The 24,387-nt window shown below is 42.8% G+C and overlaps 1 protein-coding gene across 5 annotated transcripts in view; it reads right to left on the reverse strand.

Moving 5' to 3' along the window:
* Nucleotides 1–24,387, reverse strand: part of LRRC69 (leucine rich repeat containing 69) — an 87,845-nt gene that overhangs the window by 54,893 nt on the left and 8,565 nt on the right. For 4 of the 5 annotated variants that reach the window (XM_077876301.1, XM_077876296.1, XM_077876297.1 and 1 more), the window contains exons 2-4: nucleotides 14,143–14,269; nucleotides 9,353–9,425; nucleotides 2,582–2,777 (exon numbers count right to left, since the gene is read on the reverse strand). In XM_077876301.1, coding sequence (XP_077732427.1) covers nucleotides 2,582–2,777; nucleotides 9,353–9,425; nucleotides 14,143–14,269 — 396 coding nt within the window. The remainder of the gene's footprint in view (nucleotides 1–2,581; nucleotides 2,778–9,352; nucleotides 9,426–14,142; nucleotides 14,270–24,387) is intronic. The other variant, XM_077876298.1, reaches the window with a different exon arrangement.

The following is a 24,387-nucleotide window of genomic DNA, read 5'->3' on the forward strand; positions in this document are numbered from 1 at the left end:
TACAAAAAACCTTTGAGAAACTGAAAACAGATGTAAAAGGTACATCAACAATTCCAAAGGCATTTATTTCAGATCTATATTTTGTTTAGCACTGTGCTAACCCAATCTTTTTCCTTATTAAAAAATAAAATAAAATCTGTTAGTGTCTATCTACATGCCCAATGTGACTAAATGGACATATGCATTCACACACGTGTGCAGACATACACATAACTTATACTGTACCAGGGGCCTGTGGGGGGCTCAGTCTGTTAAGCATCCAACTCTGGATTTCATCTCAGATCATGATCTCAAGGTCCTGGGATCAAGCCCCGCATGGAGCCCCAGGTCAGGCTCTACACTCAGCATGGAGTCTACCTGAGATTCTCTCTCTCTCTTTCTTACCCTGCTTCTCCCCACCTCATGCTCATACATGCTCATGTTTGTCTAAATAAACAAAATCTTTTAAAAATTTAAAAAATAAATGAAAATTAAAAAGTATAAAAATAAATTTAAAAAAAATTTAAATATAGTATACCAGAAAATTATTCTTAATCTATTCATTATCAAAACAAATGAGTATTTCCCATAATGCCTTACCATTTATAATGCAAAACAAAAAGAACAACGATAAACTGAATTGTATTAAATGTAGAAGGACATATGCTCATAGGCATTCTTTACATAATAATTCAGGACAGAACTTACTAGCATTTACATTTTTTAAAGTCCAAACTCCTCAAGATTTAAAAAGAAAAAAATGTAGTAAGAGTACTGACTTGAAGTACAGGCTTTTAAGTCAGACAGACATGGATTTGAGCCCCTACTCTGACTTTTGCAAACTGTGTTCAAGTCCTATAACCTCTCTGTTCCTTGTTTTTAAATGGGTTGGGGTATCTGGGTGGCTCAGTCTGTTAAGTGTCTGCCTTTGGCTCTGGTCATAATCTGCAGTTCCTGGGACTGAGCCCCACAACAGGCTCATGCTCAGCAGGGAGTCTGCTTATCTCCCTTTCCCTCTGCCGCTCTCCCATACTCATGATCTCACGGTCTCTCCCTCATAAATAAATAAATAAATAAATAAATAAATAAATAAATAAATAATAAAATATTTTTAAAAAATAAACTGGGTAAATAAGAAGAGCAACATCAGAGTTGTTATGAACACAAAGTAATATAATGCTTCATGAGAATGCTTCTGGTACTACTGTTAATTATTTTTCCCTCAAATAAAGGTGTTACACTTTTTTTTAAGATTTATTTATTTATTTATCAGAGAGAGAGAGAGAGAGAGAGAAAGGCAGAGACACAGGAGGAGGGAGAAGCAGGCTCCATGCCTGGAGCCCGATGTGGGACTCGATCCCGGGACTCCAGGATCACGCCCTGGGCCAAAGGCAGGTGCTAAACCGCTGAGCCACCCAGGGATCCCCAGGTGTTACACTCTTAATAGATTTAGTTTGCAATTTCATGAACTGTTCTTATTTACAGAAATTAAGATTTTTAAGGAACTTAAGACTAATATTTTTGAAATACACTTATTTACAGCCTACACCTTGCTATATTTTCACATATCACATTACAGTGTACACAGAATTTTTTAAGGGAATATCCTCTTGAGAGAAAAATGAAACAGTAGAAATTGAGCTACTTTTCTGTATTCTTCTATTTACTATATGACATGCATTCCCTCCTATCAAATTAATTTTAATTTGCATAGGGAACGAAGGTAAACCCATTGACAAGTTCCTAGCAGGAAGCAGATTCTCAAACTGGGAAATTTGAGGAGAGTTTAATAAAACCATCATTTATAAAAGTTTGGCAAGGTTCCCACAAAATTCCAAAAGGCTGGCAGTGGCAGGGAGTTCTTTACTGCCATGGGTCTGAAGAGCCAAGGGGAGGTAGTAACAGTCCATTAGAGAATCACCAAATATTCGTTATGGTCTACAAGAAAAGTGTGCAGACAACTTATAACATCCTATCAGGGAGGGTACCAGGGGAATACCATCTGGTACTCACTCTTCTCCCGCCCTTTCATCTCCTACTAGTGGCTCTCATTGGCCATATCCAAAAGGAAGCCAGAGGACAATGGAGCTTACTGATACCCATGCAGGTCAGTCTTCCAGGCACAGGACAGGTTGGAAAAAGATGGAGAGTAGATATGTAGGAAAAATGCAAAATATATAGCACATGTTCCAAAACCAAAATGTACTTACAATGCATGCTGTACATAGGTTTGCCAGATGAAATACAAGAGGTTCACTTAAATTTAAATTTCAGACAACAATATTTTTAGTATAAATACGTCTATGCAATACTTAAAGTATTAGAATGTACTTATACTAAGAAATTACTTGTTCCTTATCTGAAATTCAGGTTAGGTGAGCAAACCTAAATTTAGTTTTACTAAATAGGGCGTTCCTAGCTATGTGGAATAATCCAAGTTGTAACCCTTTTTAGTCACAGGGCTTTGGGAACTGACTATGCCTCACTGGAGGGGAAGCAAATGATGGCTTGTACTCAGATGTCCAAACCCATTCCATAGCCACTCCCCATCATGTCATAGTGAGTTCTTCCCCAAGAAAACTTGCTTCCGTGTTTTGCTTACCTCTGGCAAAACTTCAATGTTGTTCCTAATCAGGACAAGTTTCTGGAGCTTCTTCAAGAACTTAATCTCTTCAGGTAGAGAAAGGAGCCGATTGTAGCTAAGTTGAAGTTCAGAAAGATTCTCAAGAAAACAAAGTTCTTTAGGAATGCTGGCTAGCTGGTTATGATTTATACTCAAAATTACAAGGCTTTTTAATCTAAAAAATAAAGTAGATGATTGAAAAGTATGAGAATAAGAAAGCCCATTGTACATAGCCCTTACCAGAAGCCATGTGTCAATTCATTGTTTTTTTATAGCTCATCTGAGCCTTACTTTAGTCACGGGTTCACAACTACTACAAATACTTTGAGCATAAAAAATCTCTATTATAATTTAACTTTTGAAGATATTTTATAATCGGCTTATGTTAAAAGAGTTTTATGTAATCAAAACCTCGATTTAAGAGAGAGAAAACTTTATTTTTCACTTTTTGTATGTATACATCAACTATACTGAAGAGGAAGCCAAAGGACAAAGGAGGACATATACTCGCACAAATATGCATATACATATATACATGTATATAAATGGATAGAGGTATGGATATAGATTAAATATCCTGAACCAAACAGATGTGAGAACCACTTAGTTGCTGCGGAAGATGCACAGATGAATCAGCCACAAATTCTGCCTTATGGACATCATGGTCTAGAAGGAGATATTAGATAGAATCATAGAATGAAGATAGGAAATACCATCAGACGGAGAGAAATGAATTAAGGAAATTCGAATTTCTAGTTGCAGGTATGGTAGGTAGTGAGGTATACCACAAGCATTTTGGGAGAATAAACATTTGAGCTTGGCTTTTAATAATAGAACTTGTAAAATCAGGGCAACAGGGGGTCATAGTAAGCTGACAAAATATTAATATTTTGAGTAAAGACGCAAAAGAAATTACTAATGTTGAGCATCAACTATGTACCGGTGCATTAAATTATATCATCAGCACAACTCTAAGGCTGGAATTATTACCCTTAATTCAGAAGTGAGGAAAATAAGGGATCAGAGGGAGTAAACAACTTGCCCAAATTACCCACCTAGTATACAACAGTGTCAAGATTCAAATGCAGATGTGTCTGTTTGCAAAGCTAAGAATGAAAAATATAGAATAATCTCAAGATCCAATGTGTTGAGATTAAAGTAATAACAGAGTAAATTGATATTTTTTAAACAATTAAAAAGGGAGCCTAGATGTAGTAAAGTGGTCAGTGCAGGTGAAGGCGACTGGGGGAAGACTGCAAACCAACAATGGAAGCCTTGTGAATAGATGAGATTGATGGGAAGAACAACAACAAAAAGGGCAGGAGAAGAGAGAAAACAGCAAGTGGGAAAGACTCTTTTTTTTTTTTTAAAGATTTTATTTATTTATGAGAGACACAGAGAGAGAGAGGTAGACACACAGGCAGAGGGAGAAGCAGGACTCCCCTCTCTGTGGGGAACCCAATGCAGGACTCAATCCCAGGACTCTGGGATCACAACCTGAGCTGAAGGCAGACACTCAACCACCGAGCCACCTAGGCATCCCAAGTAGGAAAGATTCTTGAGGAACTCAGACATCTGACAAAACAACAAGAAAAAAACTAAACAAGGTATCTAGAGAAGGCAGGCATGAGCAGAGAACCAGGAGATGAACCAGGTTAATAAGGAATCCTTAAAGGTACTGGAGGAGAGTATCTCAAAATTAAAGAGATAGTCAACATTTTAAATGTTAAAGAGAGATAATAGAAACTAACAAACCTAGGATCATAGACTACAAAGTCACTATTTATATTGTAGCCACAAAAATTGGAAAATAAAAGTTCTAAAAACTCAATTTACAGTAACATAAAAAAAAAAAACACTACCATAAAATAGTTAAGAGAACATTTAACCAACGATAGGAGAGGCCTTCAATACTGAAAACTGTCAATTATGACTGAGAAAATTTTAAAAAGCTTTAAATAAAAGTAGAGATATGTCTTGGTCTTGTTCATATATGAAAAGAAACAACATTGCTAAGATGCCAGTTCTCCCCCAAATTCATCTACAGTTCCACTCAACCCAAATAAAAATCTTTTTTTAAATTTATTTATTTTAGAAAGAGAGTGCACGCAATGGGGAGAGGTAGAGGCAGAGGGAGATAGAGTCGGAAGCCGACTCCATGCTAACACAGAGCCCCACATGGGGCTCACTCTGAAGACCCTGACATCACAAACTGAGCTGAAACCAAGAGTTGGATGCTCAACCAACTGCATCACCCAGGCACTCTCTCAAATAAAAATCTTAACGGTTTCTTCGTGTAAAAATCAACAAATCAATTTTAAAACTTACACGGATATTCAAAGTCCCTAGTGTGGTCAAAACTATTATAAAAAAGAAAAGTCAGAGGACTCATGTTAACTGATTTCAAAGTTTACAATACAGCTACAGTGATTAAGATAGTATTCAGAGAAACTATAGAAAAATAATTCAAAGCAATAGAAGAGAGAGTCCAAACAGACACATAAATAGTCATTTGGTTTTTGAGGTGTCGAGGCAGTGCAATTAAGAAAAGAAAATCTTTAAACAAATGGTGCTAGGACCACTGGATAAACATATGGAGAAAAAATAAACTTTATTATCCTGCATCACAAACAGGCATTAATTTGTGATGACTCATAAATCCAAATATGAAAATTAAAACTATGAAGTTTGTAGAAGAAAATATAGGAATAATGTGGGGGGGGAAAGTGAACTTTGACATTACTCCACTCTATGCACAAGCATTAACTTGAGATGAATCATACAGCTAAATATAACAACTAAAATTATAAATGTTATAGAAGAAAATATAGTATAATATATTGATAATATTGGGGTAGGAAAATATTTCTTTCCCTAAAAGGCACAGAAAGCACTAATCTTAAAATGAAAATATTTTAAAATTGGCCTTCATCAAAATTAAAGAACCCTTAAAAAAAAATAAGGTACCTTTAAGAAAATTGAAAGGCAAGCCATATACTAGAAGAAATATCTGCAATATACACACTTATCAAAGCACTTTTATCCAGAATATATAAAGAACTCTTACAGCTTAATGCTAAGAAAAAAAAATACAATTTTTTTCAATGGAAAAAATACTTCATACAAACATTACACAAAAGAAAACATATAAATGGGGAATTAGAATATGAAAAGGTGCTCAACTTCAGGCAAATGCAAACTAAAACTATCGTGAGATATAATTTCATACTAACTACAAATGGTTAACATTTTAAAGCTGCTGGAATGTAAAATGGCACAACCACTTTGCAAAACTGTTGGCAGTTCTTAGTAAATTAACATATATACCTATACTCCTACCCCATGACTCTACAACTCTACTCCTAGGAATTGAAACGAAAAAGAAATCAAGTATATGTCCACAAAAAGGCTTGCACGAGAATATTTACAATAGCTTAATTCATGGTAGCCCCAAATGGGAAAGAATCCAAATGTCCATAAACAGGATAAAATAACTTGTGGCATAATTCATGCAATGAAATGCTCTTAGGGATAAACAATGAATTGCTGACAAATGCAACAATACAGCGAATCTCAAAAAATATATATATATGCTCAGTAAAAGACACAAAAGAATACATATTGTATGATTCCATTTATTTAGTTCTAGAACAAGTAAAACTAATTTGTAGAGGTAGAAATCAAAATAGTAGTTGCTTATGAGAGATAAGAACTCAGGAAATGTACATATATTCGACACCTTATTGGAACTGTTCAATACCTTATTGGTGTGTGTACATTGGTGAAAACTCATTGAATGGAACACTCGTGATTTTTGTGTAATCTGTATTCAGTAGAGAGAAAAGGCCATTAGATTTGATTGCCCAAGGGACATTAATGGTCTTTAAAAATAATATTAAGTAGAATAAAGAGGGGAAAAGAATTCTAAGGGTTTAAGTAAGAAACAAAAGCAATAGACAGATGGCAGTTTACAGAAGTTTGGCTATAAATGAAAGAATGAGGGAGCAAGAGAGAAAAGGCAAGAAGTAGACTTTGCCTTAAGGTCTACTTAAGGCAAGATAAAATGCCTGAAAAGAAGGACTGTGGATCCCAAGTTTCTTGGTAAAATAAGGAGCAAAGTCACTTGCAGAGAGGATATAGGGTCAAAACTGGATGACCCAGTGTTCAAGAGGGTGCAAGTGTGCGGCGTAGGTCCCGTGGAGAAACAGAAAGGGACAAGATTCTCTGCACTAATCACGGTTGTAATCACGATCTTGATTGATTCTACTCTGAAATCACTACCATGGCAGTTGGCTTTTCATTGTGTCCTTACTGGAAGGCACAAAGCTGAGCCTAGAGGCTACTGCAAACGGCCATCATTCGTTGGTTGAGTAAAGAGCAAGGATAAGTCATTGTTTCCTTTGCCAGAAGCAGGGAGAACTTCCACTCTTCCAAGAAAAAACTACAGGAGATAGAGCTTCTCCCTGCCCCTCTCCTCTCCAGTGGGCTGAAGAGTAACTTCCCTGAGTGGAGAATCTGGAGAAAGAACTGAGCTCACTGGCTTAATCCTTTCCTTTCTCCCTCTTTCTTTCAGATTCTCTGTCCCCAGGATACCCACATTCTCCTTTTCCTTCTATGGCTCTGCAGTCCGGCCCATGACGGAGTTGCTTCAGGGCAAAACTCTCACCTGTCCAGGTGTGACTCCAAGTCCATGAACCGATACTCTGTAGCTTAAGTAAACTAACAGAACTCTCCCCCTCCGATGGAGAAATAAGACGTGGCATCCGGAAAGAAGGGAATCACACATCAGCACAAAGCCGACGCAAACATTCTCAGGCTTCCTACGCACCCTCCCCTGAATTCACCATACCCCCAGTCACAGCCTTTCCTGCTAAAGGCAGCTGCTTACGTGAAGGCAGAGTGAAAGGAGGACACTGAGCCATTTACGCTCCATGCTTTTCCCAAATTCACCACCAAGTCAGTTTTTTGTCTCTAAAAAGGGACAAATGGGAGGAACAGAAAGAAGAATAAAAATAACAAACCATAATAAGAAACGCTATCATCCACTGAGCACTTACCATGTCCCAGGCTCAATCCTAAATATTTTGGACGAATTTGCCTATTTACTTGTCAAAACCACCCCCATGAATAGGCCCTATTATTGTCCGCATGTCGCAGTTGAAGACACCGAGGTATGGAAAGGTGAAGAAACATTCCCAAGGTCAGAATATGGAATCCTGCTTGAGGAGGTGACCAATCAGCTTACATACAGGACCCAGCGGGAATTCAGGCTATCAGAATTATCTATAAAATAGGGTAGACTCATATATTTTGCAATCCGACGTTTTTCAGTGAAAGCTTGCGTCTCGTTCCATCGTCTAGCACGTCACTATAGATTTATACAGTTCTTTGAATATTATACTTCATACTCCAAGCAGATCCAAGCCTAATAAATTGTGAGATCATAGCATGTTACTGCTGTAAAGGTTCTGACGTTCATCTACCCAAAATTTTTCCTTTAGAGACAGGAAAGCCAAGGTGCAGTTAAGTGACTTGCCCAAGGTCATAAGGCTAGTTGCACAAAGATACGACCTAGCTCACCAGATCTTCCCTCTTTTTCATTATTTCGTTGATACATAAATCCATTGATAAGCTAAATAAATGAAAGCGCACGCAGACAGGTATTGGCATTTCCACTGTGACAATCTTCATCTTCAGAAATTAGATCACTTAAAAATTTTTTCTAGTCACTGTGACTTAAAAACATTACTTTCTCTGGGAAAATCTCTCTGGGAAGGCTAATACTTTGGCTTGAGGGATAGACAAGTGAATCGGAGTAGACTTTAGGTGCTGCACAAATCCCTTTGTTAAGGACTGTTCAGAGTCTTGTATCCCTTAAAAATCTGGATGCGCTTATGTTGTTATACATCTGTTTCTATTCAACAAGCAATAAAGAGAGTCTCCAAAGTCAAGTAAACCCAAGTAGGGTTTTCTCTCCATCTGTCAGAGGAAAAACCCAAGAGAGTGTTTTGCCTGCAGAAGGACAAGGCCCTCAGCTGGCTCCAGAAAGCCACTGTAGCGGCAGCCCATCTGTGCAGATGTGCAGCATGAGATGCGCAGCATTTTGCTGTTGTTGTTAACGGTAATAAAACGTGGGGCTTTCTTTAAAATGAAAATGCTATTTTAATTTTCTAACACTTTGCTTTCACATTGCCTTTTCCATCAAGCTGAAAATGGTCTCGAAAACTTACAGGAAATAAAAGTGGAAGTCCCCGACTCTGTATCAGAGCCAACTCCAAGAACCTCAGAGTCGGGGACATCAGAAATAGAATCAACTTTAGAATTTTATGTTTCAAACGCTCACTTTTATACTTAGACCACCAAGTTTTGCTATTTCTCATCTTCCCGGAAGTGTTTAAAGAATCTTATGCTTAGGGGATCCCTGGGTGGCTCAGCGGTTGACCTTTGGCCCAGGGCATCATCCCGGAGACCCAAGATCGAGTCCCGCATGGGGCTCCCCGCATGGAGCCTGCTTCTCCCTCTGCCTGTCTCTCTCTCTCTCTCTCTCTCTCTCATGAATAAATAAATAAAATCCTAAAAAAAAAAGAATAATCTGCTTAAAATGAGTGGTTTGTCTCAGTCCTCACCTGCCTCCTGGCCGGGTGCAAACCCCAAAGGCCTGGAAGCCCATCAGTGAGGTCGAGGTTCAGATGACCAGGGTGGGGCTGGAGAAGGGGACGTTTACCCAAGTGTCCCTATAAACCAAATTACCTGCTGACTTCTTGGGGAATCCATGTGAGCCGGTTGTTGTTCAGATTAAGCAGAATCAAGTGCTGTAAGCCGCCTGCCAGAAAAATAAATGTAGTCACTTTGGCTCTTTTTCAGGGAACAACTCGGAGCCCTCTTCAGGTCCTCATGCTTGTCCCTCTGGTTTCTTGCCGGGGCCAAGGCCCTCGGGCCGCCGGGACAGACGCCCTCGTAAGGCCGCCTAGGGCCGAGGGGAGCGGGGGCTCCTCCCCAGGGGCGAGGCTCAGCAGGTGCCGACGGACCGACCGACGGACGAACGGACGGACGGACGGGCTCTGCGGCCCCGGGAACCCAGAACTGCAGAGGCGCCGGGCCTCACCAGGGCTGTGCCCGCGGATGTGGCCACGGCGTGCCCTTCCCACGCGGCGCCCGCTCACCCGCCAGGAAAACCACGGCGAGCAGCCCAGGCGCCACCGCGTCTCCCCGGGGCAGGCGTGGCGGACGTGGGCGCACCCACCTGGGGCTCGCCTCCACGGCCTCCCGCACGCGTACGCGCACCCACCCGGGGCTCGCCTCCCACGGCCTCCCGCACGCGTACGCGCACCCACCGGGGCTCGCCTCCCACGGCCTCCCGCACGCGTACGCGCACCCACCCGGGCTCACCTCCCACGGCCTCCCGCACGCGTACGCGCACCCACCGGGGCTCGCCTCCCACGGCCTCCCGCACGCGTACGCGCACCCACCGGGGCTCGCCTCCCACGGCCTCCCGCACGCGTACGCGCACCCACCGGGGCTCACCTCCCACGGCCTCCCGCACGCGTACGCGCACTCACCCGGGCTCACCTCCCACGGCCTCCCGCACGTGTACGCGCACCCACCCGGGCTCACCTCCCACGGCCTCCCGCACGTGTACCTGCACCCACCCGGGCTCACCTCCCACGGCCTCCCGCACGCGTACCTGCACCCACCCGGGCTCGCCTCCCACGGCCTCCCGCACGCGTACCTGCACCCACCCGGGGCTCGCCTCCCACGGCCTCCCGCACGTGTACCTGCACCCACCCGGGCTCGCCTCCCACGGCCTCCCGCACGTGTACGCGCACCCACCCGGGCTCGCCTCCCACGGCCTCCCGCACGCGTACCTGCACCCACCCGGGCTCGCCTCCCACGGCCTCCCGCACGCGTACGCGCACCCACCCGGGCTCGCCTCCCACGGCCTCCCGCACGCGTACGCGCACCCACCCGAGCTCGCCTCCCACGGCCTCCCGCACGTGTACGCGCACCCACCCGGGCTCGCCTGCCACGGCCTCCCGCACCCGGCCCCTGGAGGACTCGACTCGCCCACCACGGCGCTGTCTTTGCCGCCGCGCAACTGGGCCTCCCTGGAGAGGAGCCCGGAGCGGGCGTCCGGGGTGCACGAGGGCCCACGCAGGTCCGCGGCGAGGGGAGGGGGACACGTGGACGCTCCGGGGCATCCTCCGCAGGGGCGCGCAGGCGGGCTCGGCCGCGTTCTGCGGGGAGGGCGTCCTCCTGGGCCTGCGGCGTCCACGCGGGGCTCCGGGCAGCGTGGGCGGGCGGGGGTCTGTGCAAGGGCGGGGGGGGGCCTGTGCGTGGGCGGGCAGGGGGGCCTGTGCGTGGGTGGCCTGGGGGCCTGTGGGCGGGCAGGGAGGCCTGTGCGTGGGCGGCCTGGGGGCCTTGCGTGGGCGGGCCAGGGGGCCTGTGCATGGGTGGGCAGGGAGGCCTGTGCATGGGCGGGCTGGGGGGGCCTGTGCGTGGGCGGCCTGGGGGCCTTGCGTGGGCGGGCCAGGGGGCCTGTGCGTGGGCGGGCTGGGGGGGCCTGTGCGTGGGCGGCCTGGGGGGCAGCGTGGGCGGGTGGGGGGCCTGTGCACGGCCTGGGGACAGCGTGGGCGGGCGGGGGGCCTGTGCGTGGGTGTCCTGGGGGCTCTGTGCGTGGGTGGCCTGGGAGCCTGTGCAGTGGGGGGCCTGTGCGCGGCCTGGGGGCAGCGTGGGCGGGCGGGGGGCCTGTGCGTGGGCGGGCGGGGGGCCTGTGCACGGCCTGGGGACAGCGTGGGCGGGCGGGGGGCCTGTGCGTGGGCGGCCTGGAGGCTCTGTGCGTGGGTGGCCTGGGAGCCTGTGCAGTGGGGGGCCTGTGCGCGGCCTGGGGGCAGCGTGGGCAGGCGGGGGGCCTGTGCGTGGGCGGGCGGGGGGCCTGTGCACGGCCTGGGCCGCCGTCGGGACCCGCAGCGCCGAGCGTGGCACACGGTGTGCGGGGCACGCGGCTCCCGCGCGGGGCCGAGATGCGGCTCCAGGGGCCGCGCCGTGGGGGGAGGCGGCGGCGTGGCTCGCCCGCACGAGGCAGCCCCACGGGCCCCTGACCCAGGCCCGGCGCGCGCACGGGGACGGGGGAGCATTGCCCGTACGCGTGTGCCCTGGTGCGATGCGCGGCCCGCGGCTCCTCCGGTGCGTGTGGCTGTGCGCGCACGTTCGGGGGCTCGGGTTGCCCCGGGGGTCACACCTGCTCCTGCCCGGGTCTCCTGGGCCTCGTGCGTTGAGCCCCTGAACCGCGCCGTGACCTCCGGGGACCCCCGAGGACACCCACCCTCCCCAGGCCAGTACTCGGCCTCGCCCAGGAATTTCTCAGTCTGCTGGACGCGCCCTCAGGCCGTCCCCGCGCAACGTGGAGTTCTCGTTCTCTCTCCTGCTCTCAGCTCCATACCTACATTCTCTCTCTCTCTCTCCTCCTCTTTTTCCCCCCACGCCCCAGGCCTTCCATTTGAGCAGATTTCCTCTAATTTTCCGTGTGTTGCTAGCCATCCTACAACGCCAGCGTGTGACTGTTCATAGACAGGGAAGGCAGTCCTCAAACTGCGGTGCCTACAGGAACTGAGAAGGTAACCCGACAGGTAGTGGGGGCCCTGGTGGGAGCCCTGGCAGGACTGGGCTTTATCCAACAAGGGGCTGCCGCTGGGCCCCTGGGAATGTGATTCCAAAAGCCTCAGCTTTTTTAAAACAGACAAAAATGAGGGAGACATCCAATTTTTTTTTGTTGATGAGCTCTTTTGATTTGCAAGTTTTGGTGCCCTAATTCAAATTCTCTAAAAGATTGTCAAAACAGAGCCAACTTGTTTATGACCCACATTCATCTAGGAACCAGTTTCAGCTCACAGGCACCAATTTGCGACCCCTGTCTTGTTCACACGATTAGCTCAGACCGCTCAAACAGCTTGTAGATGTTCTCAATTCCCAAGAAAGAGAGGAGCCCTGGCCTATCTTGGGACACAAGTCTAGCTCTTGCCCAGTCTGGTCTAGTCAGGGGGACTGGATCACGTAATACATGCTGGATCGCGCTCAACTCCCTGACACCAAACTACTTCTGCTCTTGGATAGTAAGGACACAACATAAAACATAGTTTATGTCACTCACATGGGATTTTCAATGTTCAGCAGCCCAAAACCAAGAAATACAGAAACTACAGGCATGCAAGGGCACTGAACAAAGATTACATATATTTTAGAAACCTCAAATGTAAGGGCACACAAGAAAAATTTTTCTTTATTAGCATTAATAGGTTGCTTAATATTATTTACTATGTCACATTCTACATAAGTTTGTTCCTTCAGTGTAGTTTATAAAATAGTTTATAAGATTGTCTTTTTTTAATGCCCTTAATTTTTTCTTATGTAAACTATAATCTAAGTAAACTGTAATTGAACCCCGAATCTGTGGGTTTGCATACATAATGTGCATAAGCATCAATAAGTGTTTGTTATAGGTCTTGTTTTAAAAAAAATATCTCTCCAGGATACATGATTCAAGGTTTTAAAGTAAAGAGATCATAGCAGAGTCTATTTGTGCTATTTGCCAAATATACCCCTGATTTAACTCCCTATGCATTGATATCTTTAATAAATGCTGCTTGGTGATGACATAGCACCCATGTCTCAAAAGTTCACATATCTTTAGTTTTACTAATAGGGACAAAAACATAGAATGAGGAAGTGCTATACATGAGCTATAATGTACAATGTTCAATGAAGCTATAAAAATCATCTCTTGGGGATCCCTGGGTGGCGCAGCGGTTTGGTGCCTGCCTTTGGCCCAGGGCGCAATCCTGGAGACCCGGGATCGAATCCCACATCGGGCTCCCAGTGCATGAGGCCTGCTTCTCCCTCTGCCTATGTCTCTGCCTCTCTCTCTCTCTCTGTGACTATCATAAATAAATAAAAAAAATTTTTAAAAAATCATCTCTTTGTCACGTGTTTTCCCCTTAAGCCCCCCTCTACCTATATTAAATAGGAAGAGTGTCCTATTGGAGGAATTACAAGTTGAAAGGAAATACCCCTCCCCCCAAAAAAGAGCCAGTTATTGGATCTCATATTCTTTCTTTAAAATTTTCCTCAAATTGGTTTTAAACTTAGCATCTTGAGCAAAGATTGCAGCTTAATATTGAAGCAATAAATAAAAAGTATAAAGAACAAGGAATGCTTTTCTTGATTGGATTTTCAATTAATTTCCTCTCAGGCACAGAGAAAAGGCCCCCAGATTTAAGAGTTGAAATGTACCCTGATTCTGAAAAGGAAAAATTGACTAATTTAATAGTAACTTACTTTCTTAGGTCTGCATTACAGAAATAATAATGCAATAGTTGAAAAAAAGACACTATTGTACCTCAAATTCCTTAATTTCAAGAGTAGTGCATAAATATCTCCAACAAAAAAAAAGATTAAAAGGTAAAATTTCATTTACTTTTTTCACTTGTTCAATATAAAGAGATTAAATTTGATCCCATAATACTGCTGTTCTTTGACTAACTTACCACATACTCCGGGTGCAAATTTACAAATCTTATTTCCAAATAAATGAAGCTTCTTCAGGGATGTAAGATATTTCATCTCTTCTGGAATTTCTTCTAACAGGTTGTTTCCCAGATTTAGTGCCGTCAACTGGAAACATACAGAAATTTAATTAACTCATGCACTATTCACCTTCAAAAGAGATAAATAATTAAGAACTTTTGTTGATACGCTTACCCCTAGAGGAGTCAAAAAGGAACAATAAATGAAGCCTAAAGCCAGCAGAAAAGGAAAATAATAAATATTAGAACAGAAATAAATGGTATAGAAACAATAACAAAACACAGTAGAACAGATCATGAAACCAGGAGCTGGTTCTTTGAAAAAATAAATAAAATTGATAAACCCCTAGCCAGTATTTATCAAAAAGAAAAAAAGAGCCCAAATAAATAAAATCATGAATGAGAGAGGAGAGATCACAACCAACACCACAGAAATACAAACAATTGTAAGTAAATATTATGAAAAATTAGATGCCAACAAATTGGGCAATCTAGAAGAAATGAATAAATTCCCAGAAACATATAAACCACCAAAATTGAAAGAGGAAGAAACAGAAAACTCGAAAAGACGGATAACCAGCAATGAAATTGAATCAGTAATCAAAAATCTCCCAACAAACAAATGTCCAGGGCAGAATGACTTCCCAGGGGAATTCTAATAAACATTTAAAGAAGAGCTACTACCTATTCTTTTGAAACTATTCCAAAAAATAGAAATGGAAGGAGAAACTTGGAAATACATTCTATGAGGCCAGCATTACCTTGATTCCAAAATCAGACAAAGACTCCACTAAAAAACAGAACGATAGGCCAATATGCTTGATGAACATGGATGCAAAAATCCGTAACAAGATACTAGCAAATTGAATCTAACTGTACATTAAAAGATTCATTCACCATGATCAAGTGGGATTTATTCCTGGGCCGCAAGGGTGGTTCAATATTCACAAATCAATCAGCATGATACACCACCTTAATAAAAGAACCCTATGATCCTCTCACTAGGTGCAGAAAAAAACATTTGACAAAATACAGCTTCCCTTCTTTATAAAAACTTTCCACAAAATAGGGGTAGAGGGAACATACGTCAACAGAAAGCCATCTCAGCAGGGAAACACTGAGAGGTTTTCCCCTAAGATTAGGAACACGACAGAGACATCCATTCTCACCACTGTTTTTTAACATAGTCCCGGAAGTCCTAGCCCCAGCAATCAAATAACAAGAAATAAAAGGCATCCAGATCATGAGGAAGAAGTCAAACTTCACTATTTGCAGAAGCCATGAAAGAAAACCTGTATGTAGAAAACCTGAAAGACTCCAGTAAAATATTGCTAGAATTGTTACATGGATTCAGTAAAGTCACAAGATACAAAATCAGCAGAAATCTGTTGTATCTCTATACACCAATAATGAGGCGGCAGAAAGAGAAATCAAGCAATCAATCCCATTTACGATAGCACTAAAAATCCTAAAATACCAAGGAATAACCTAACCAAAGAGGGAAAAGATCGATACTGAAAACGATCGAACACTTACGAAAGAAATTGAGGAACACACAAAGAAATGAAAAACATTCCATGTTCATGGATTAGAAGAACAAATATTGCTAAAATATCTACGTTATCCAAAGCAATCTACACATTGAATGCAATCCCTTTCAAAGTACAACCAGCGTTCTTCGCATAACTAGAACAAATAGTCTAAAAATTTGTATGGAACCAGAAAAGACATGAAAAGCCAAAGCCATGTTGAAAAAAAGCGAGGCTGGAGGCATCACAGTTCTGGACTTCAAGGTATATTACAAATGTATGATGATCAAGATGGTATGGTCCTGGCACAAAAACAGACACATAGATGAATGAAACAGAAGATGCTGAAATGGACCCACAACCCTATGGTCAACTAATCTTCAACAAAGCAGGAAAGAATATCCAGTGGAAAAACAGATTGTCTCTTTAACAAATGGTGTTGGGAGAATTGGACAGCCACATGCAGAAGAATGAAACTGGACCACTTTCTTACACCATACACCAAAATAAAAAAGGATGAAAGACTTAATGAGAGACGGGAACCCATCAAAATCCTAAAGGAGATCACAGGCAGCAACATCTTTGATCTTGGCTGCAACAAATTCTTACTAGACATGTCTCCAAAGGCAAGGGAAACAAAAGCAAAATTGAACTACTGGGACTTCATCAAGATAAAAAGCTTTTGCACAGCAAGGGAAACAATCAACATAACTAAAAGGCAACCCACAGGATGAGAGAAGATATTCACAAATGACAAAGGGCTAGTATCCAAAATCTATAAAAAACTTATCAAACTTAACACCAAAAAAAAAAAAACCAGTCAAGAAGTGGGCAGAAAACATGAACAGTCATTTCTCCAAAGAAAACACACAAAAGGCTAACAGACACATGAAAAAATGCTCATCATCACTCAGGATCAGAGAAATACAAATCAAAACCACAATGAGATATACCACCTCACACAGGTCAGAATGACAAAAATTAGCAACTTGGGAAATGACAGATGTTGGCGAGGATGTGGAGAAAGGAGACCCCTCTTACACTGTTGGTGGGAATGCAAACTAGTGCAGTCACTCTGGAAAATAGTGTGGAGGTTCCTCAAAAAGTCAAAAATAAAACTATCCTCTGACCTATGAATTGCACTACTGAGTACTCCCAAGATTCAGATGTAGTGATCTGAAGGGGATCTGCACCCCAATGTTTATAGCAGCAATGTCTACAAAAAGAATGAAATCTTGTCATTTGCAACAAGTGGATAGAACTAGAGGGTATTATGTTAAGTGAAATAAATCAGAGAAAGACAAATACTATATGATTTCATTCATATGTGGAATTTAAGATACAAAATAGAAGAATATAGGGGAAGGGAAAGAAAAATAAGATAAAAAGAGAGAGGGATGATGGGGCACCTGGGTGGCTCAGTTGGTTAAGCATCTACCTTTGGCTCAAGTTATGATTCCAGGGTCCTAAGATCGGGTCTCGTGTAGGGCTCCTTTCTCAGCCGGGAGTCTGCTTCTCCCTCTGTCCCTACTCCCTGCTTATGTGCTTGTGCTCTCTCTCTGTGTCCCTCACAAATAAATGAATAAAATCCTTTAAAGAAAACCAGAGAGTGATGCAAACCATAAGAGACTCCTAACTATATGGAACAAACCGAGGGTTGCTGGAGGGACGGTGGGTAGCAACATGGGGTAATTGGGTGATGGGCATTAAGGAGGGCATTTGGTACAATGATCACTAAGTGTCGTATGCAACTGATAAGTCACTAAATTTTACCCCTGAAATATAATACATTATATGTTAACTAAACTGATTTTTTTGTTTAACTAAACTGATTTTAAATTCAAGAAAAAAGAAAAAGTGAATGGCTAAATAAGAACATAAGAAAAATAATAGATAGCACTAAGTGCTCTGTATATAATTAAAAGAATGAAGAGATAGTGATTGGTTGTCCAAGGAAACTAGCCTTGGAAGTTGATATTTAAATTGAGATCTGAGGGGATCCCTGGGTGGCTCAGCAGTTTAGCGCCTGCCTTTGGCCCAGGGCGCGATCCTGGAGTCCCAGGATCGAGTCCCACGTCGGGCTCCCGGCATGGAGCCTGCTTCTCCCTCCTCCTGTGTCTCTGCCTCTCTCTCTCTCTCTCTCTCTCTCTCTATGTCTATCATAAATAAATAAATAAAATCTTTAAAAAAATAAAATAAAATAAAGCAACCTAAAAAATAAATGAATAAAAAATAAATTGAGATCTGAGTGCTGATAAGAAAGAAGAAATAGGCAAAATAAAGACCCCAAAACACAAACATTTTTGATGTAGTTGAGGAACCAAGAGATGTGGCTGATGTGGCTGAGCATAATGGGGAGGGGAAAACCCAGCAAAACATGATGTTGCAAAGCTGTACTTGAGCCAGATTGCTCATGATTTTGTAAACCAGGGTGAAGGGTTGGGATTTTATTCTAAGCAAAGTGAGAAATGAGTATAGGGTTTTGAGGAAATATGGTATTAATTGGCATATAACTTACCAGCAGCACTCTGACAACTGCCTACAGAATAGTCTTCAGGGGAGCTAGAGATGAAGAGCAGAGATAGCACACTTTTCAGAGGCAGGATTGCAGTGGTCAGGCAAAGAGGATGAGGGATGAGAAATGAGGATGAGAGATGAGGATGGCTTGGGCTAGAATGGTGGTGATGGAGGGGCAAAGAAGTGGATGGGTATAAGATATACTCTGGAAGTAGGGCCAGAAGGTTGTGAAATATAAGAGAAAGAGAGGAATCATGGATACAATCAAGCTTTGGAGCTTGAACACCTGAGATGAGGACAACTAGGACAAGGGCAGGTTTGGGGGAAGGAGAAGAAATCAAGAGTTCTGTTTTATCTATATTAAAATTAAGGTGTCTTTTAGACCTTGAAGTGGAAATATCAAGTAGGCAGTTGTAAATGCAAGTCTAGAACTCTCTAAAGGGGTCAAGACCAAAGAGTTAAATTTGAGCCTTCACCCAAGTCAGAGTTGTCATGTGGGATCATAAGAAAATACCAAGAGTGAGAGTATGAGAGAAGGATTGATCCTAGCAGAGGAGAAGGAATGGCCAGTGAGGTGGACAGAGGGGGTGGGAAACCGACAGCCTCTGATATGACAGATCTCCTTTATTGAGACAGGGCTCAGTCCTCAGGAACTGGACTTTTCCTCCTAAGGACTTTATTTCATCCTTCTCTGAAGAATTTCCCTTGGCCACTAGGAACTGCGTTAGCCAGAGATGCCTGGAAGGTTATGCCTGGAAGGTAATCCTTCTACTCGATCCTCCAAGGCAGCCTATACCCCATAATGAATGCAGGGATGAAACAGCCACACTCCTTTGCCTTTGGGTGCAAGGCATGTTCCAGAACTCTGGTGGAATAAAGCTAAGGCTAAATTTCTCACGAGATCAGATCTTAACCTTGATTCTTTCCCTGCTCTAATCTGCTTCCTCACACTTTTATAGGTTTCTACAGAGAGCACAGCCTCAATAAATTACAAAAATCTATGACTTAGGTTCTCTAAGATACATGGTGTCACAGAAGCCAAGGAGAAAGAAAAGGAAAAGGAAGTTATTTTTAAAAAGAAGATGCAGGCCAAATCCTAAGGGAAAGTTAAGCAAAATAAAAGCATAGAAATAACCACTGGATTTAGCAACATGAAAATCATCAGTGACCTCGGCAATAGGGGTGAAGCATTGGAGAAGAAACTCTGATTGATGTGGGCTATGGAGAAGCTGAGGAAAAGTGAAGATAATGGGTAATAGATAAATCTCTTAAGAACTTTCACTATGAAGGGATATTAGAAAACTAGCAGGGAGCTGGAGGGTTTTTCTTTGAAAATAAAAGATCAGGGCAGCCCAGGTGGCTCAGCGGTTTAGCACCACCATCAGCCCAGGGCATGATCCTGGAGACCCGGGATCGAGTCCCACATCAGGCTCCCTGCATGGAGCCTGCTTCTCCCTCTGCCTGGGTCTCTGACTCTCTCTCTCTCTCTCTCTGTGTCTCTCATGAATAAATAAAATCTATTAAAAAAATAAATAAAAGATCATACAGCTTATTTACATGCTGATGGAAATAATTATGCAGAGAATGAGAAACTGATATAAGGAGAGGGATCATTTCAGAATCAAAATCCTGTAGAAAATGAGAGAGGATATGATCCAAAGTTTAAATGAGTGCTGGCCCTGCATAAGAGTGGGGAGCCTTCACTGAGGTTCTAGGAGGGAAGGCGGAGAAGGTACATGCAGATCAGGGCCCTGGATGGATTTGGTAAGAGAAGGATGAGGGAGTTTTCCTGAATGAGAGTACCTTTTTTTTTTTTCAATGAAATATGAAACAAAACCATTTTCTTGGAGGAGGAGATAAACGAGGTTTGAGGAAACGTAATTTTGAAAAGCAATCTGGGCAAATGTGGTAGGGTAGCTGACAGCCACAGCTGGTTTTCTGATAGAACAGCTCCAAAGAAGGTGATATAAAATGGATAGATGACCCAGGAAAAGGCACCTGCTTTGGAAGATACTTTAAATATATGGCTCTTTGGCTAGAAAAGGCTACCATGTGAAAATCTGAGCTCAACACCAAGACTATGACACATAGAAGATGAAGAGGACTCAACTGAAGATCTCAAGAATTAAAAGATTCTAAAGTTAAAACTAGGATAAAATGAATGAAACCAGAATGATTCTCGACAGAGAAAGGTAACTAAAAGAAGATTCATTTTTTACCTTTAAATTCATAGAGGTGATGGTAACTCCAAAGACTGTGGGTTATCCTCTGTCACTATGGCGAATACATGAGTTTCAGCCTAGATTACATAAATTATACAGAAGTTCCAGAGACACTATAACAAGGACTAAATTTCCCTTGAGAAATACTTCAAGACTCAACTTCAATGTTGTATTAATTGAATCATATTTATTATATGTGTATTATGCGCACGATATTCTGAATGCTAGAGTGGCAAGGACACCCACGGTTTCTCTTCACACTGCTTATACGTTGGGAGGGGAGAGAGACAACAAATAAGCAAACAGATCATTTCTGTTAGTGTTAAGTGCCTCATGGAAAGGAAAGAAAATGGGTTAATGGGTTGGAAAGTAGCTCAAGGTTGGGGTACCTGGGTGGCACAGTCGGCTGAGCATCAGACCCCTGGTTTCCGTTCAGGTCTGATCTTGGAGTCCTGAGATTAAGCCCCATGTCAGGTTCTGTGCTCCATGTGGAGTCTCCTGGAGTTTCTCTCTCCTTCTGCTCCCCACCCACCCACCCACCTTGTGCTCACTCTCTCTCACCCTCTCTCAAATAAATAAATAATAAATAAATCTTAAAAAAAAAAAAAAAGGTAACTCAAAGCCAGATTGGGCCATTAGATAAGACCTCTCTGAGAAGGCGATATTTGAGGTGAGCTAATTGGGATGCCTTGACAAGTTGTTTGAGATGAACTATTTGAGGTGCCTTGACAAGGCTATTCCAAATGGGATTCCATTCACAAAGGGTTTCAAAAATACCATGCAGTGTTTCACTAGTAACACTCTGTGGTTATGGGTAGTTCCTGAGGGAGGGCTTTAGCCATATAAGAGACAGCTACTGGATGAGTTTGAAACTCATGTTATATTTATAATTTTCTTTTTTTTTTTTACATTTATAATTTTCTATAATGAACTTTCTGTTGACGTATTCAGAATATAACTCTCCTGTCCTTTGGAAGCTAGCATATTGCCATAGATTGAAAGACACCATTTCTCCAAAGTGGTTTCTCATGGTACCATGACCAGGGATTATAGCATCTTACAATCAGGAAGAACTTTTTTTGTTTAAAGATTTTATTTATTCATTTAAATCAACGGAGGGGACCAAGGGGAGGGGCAGAGGGAAAAGGAGAAGCAGACTCCCCGCTGAGCAGGGAGCCCAATGCAGGGCTTGATCTCAGGACCCTGGGATCATGACCTTAGCTGAAGGCAGACGTTTAACCCACTGATCCAGCCAGGCCCCCCAGGAAGAACTTTTATAAGTCACCTGGTACAGCATATAAAATGCAAGGAGGCAACTATATACCTTCCTTATATACTCATTCAGTAATAGGCAGTTCTTTCACTTCTTAGGAAGTGTTCCTTACTTTTTTTATTTATACATTTTTTGTTTGTCAGTCTCTCTCTAGCTTCTAACTCTTCCCATGGCAGTCATTAAAAAATAGCTCTATTCCCCCTCCTTTCTGCCACATAATAATCTTTCAAATATTTGAAGATTGCTATCATATTCCCCCTGAATTTGTTCCATTCTTCTTTAACCATTTCCCTCAGGACATAATTTCCAGACCTCTCACTGTCTTGGTCACCCTCTCATTTTTGTAAGCACACCCCTCTCTGGAAACATGGCGCCTAGGGTGAGACAAGGAAATGTGATCGCCTAGCATGGATGCTGGGGAGACCACAGACTCTCCCTCGGGCAGATGACTGCACTTCTATTAATGCAGCCCAACATGGCATGCCCTCTTTCAGCAGCGGGGCACATTGCTGTTGCATAATTGATCTTGTGTGTGGCCATCAAAAACCCACGGCCAAAGAGATAACTGTGAAGGAGATAACCCACATCCTGGGCTTGTGCAATTGAATTCTTTTCTCAAATGTAGGAATTTAGTCATCCCTGTAAAAATTGCATCTTGTTGGTTTTGGCTCAAAAGAATTTCCAATGAATGTGATGCTGTCACTCTAAATTCAAAGTCTAAAACTGGACAATGTCGGTGGGCATACTAGATCTGTTTCTCCCATCCCCATTTTGGTTAATGCACCCACCATCCTTGTAATCCTATCAGCTGTTCTGACCAAAGTTTGGAATCGCCTAGAATTTCTTTCTCTCTCTACACCCAAAGTCAGTCAGTCACCATTCCTAATCTCAAAATTCCTTTTAGGTGCATCTTTTTCAGGTGTATCTCATTGCAATCACCCTAAAACTGTAATCGTTACTGCCTGCCTGCAGAATTACATAGCCAAAGAATGTAAAGAATGGGATGTGTGTAAATGGTACTTAAATTTCCTTTCTCCAGTCCTACTACATTTTATATAAACTGCTGCCTAAATAACCAGTCCGTGAGGAATTGCCCTACCCAACAATGTCCTAAATGTTTTCAATCTCCCTATAGTCTTTTCTGCATCTTAGCATATTTGTCCCAAACAGTGTCTGTCCCAACTTTTCCTAAATTTAATTTATTTGATTGTATAGGCCTATTCATACCTCTAAGTTACAGCCTATCTGTATCCCCCCACCCTTGAAATACATGGATGTGTTTCCTCCTACTATATACTGTCTATGATAATGTGTTGCCTAATAAAAAATATATTATTGTTCAGAATGATCATGTATGTGCACATACATGCATGTATATATATATATATATATATATATTCACACACACAGTGGAATTGTCTTGTATGTATGCATGGAATTCTCATTTTAAATATTCTTATTCTGTTGGTATTCACACTGTTTAGTCAGTATTGCACGGTCAGCAAAGCACAGGATTTGGAGACCATCTGCTCTGCAATGTACTAGCTTTGTGATCTCAGGCAAGTCAAATTTCTAAGTGTCAAGGTTTTTTGGGGGTTTTTTTGTTTTGTTTTGTTTTGTTTTGTTTTTAAATGGGGATCGGGTACCTGGCTGGCTCAGACAGTAGAACATGCAACTCGTGATCCTAGGGTTGTGAGTTCAAGCCCTATGTTGCGTGTAGAGATTACTTTTAAAATATAGGAATACTAGTATCTACTTTTCAAGGCTGTCTTAAGAATTAGAGACAATACAATAAAGTACCTGGAATATAGCAGATATTATAAAATGCTAAATCTGATCTTTTAGATCCAGAAGACCCTAATACAAAATGTTGGACATACACGGTGCTAGAAATTCCGTAGGTGCTTCATAGATATATGTTTAGTTTTCCAATTTTAAACCTGTTTTCCTTTTTAATTTCTTCAAATTTTTATTTAAATTCTAGTTAGTTGGGCAGCCCGGGTGGCTCAGCGGTTTAGCACCACCTTCAGTCCAGGTTGTGGTCCTGGAGTCCCGGGATCGAGTCCCATGTCAGGCTCCCTGCATGAAGCCTGCTTCTCCCTCTGCCTGGGTCTCTGCCTCTCTCTCTGTGTCTCTCATAAATAAATAAATAAAATCTTTAGAAAAATAAATAAATAAATAATAAATAAATAAATTCTAGTTAGTTAACATATTGTGTTATACTGGTTTAAGCAGTAAAATTTTGTGATTTATCACTTACGTATAACACCCTGTGCTCATCATAATAAGTGCTCTCCTTGATAGCCATGCCCCATCTAGCCCATCCCGCACCCACCTCCCTCCATCAGCCCTCAGTTTTGTATCTGAGGGCTATCATGAAGAGTCTCATGGTTAAAACCACTTTCTTAATGATTTCTAACTAGTTTTTTCAAAGATTTCTAAATTCAAAGCCACTTTTAAAAAATTGAAATGTAATTGACATATAACATTTTTTTTTAAGACTTTACTTATTTATTCATGAGAGACAGAGAGAGAGGAAGCAGACACAGGCAGAGCGAGAAGCAGGATCCATGCAGGGAGCCCGATGTGGGACTCGATCCCAGGACCCGGGCTCACACCCTGAGCCAAAGGCAGACACTCAACAGCTGAGCCACCCAGGCGTCCC

The sequence above is a fragment of the Canis aureus genome, chromosome 28 (assembly GCF_053574225.1).
Source record: "Canis aureus isolate CA01 chromosome 28, VMU_Caureus_v.1.0, whole genome shotgun sequence".
In the NCBI taxonomy this organism is placed as follows: Eukaryota; Metazoa; Chordata; class Mammalia; order Carnivora; family Canidae; genus Canis; species Canis aureus.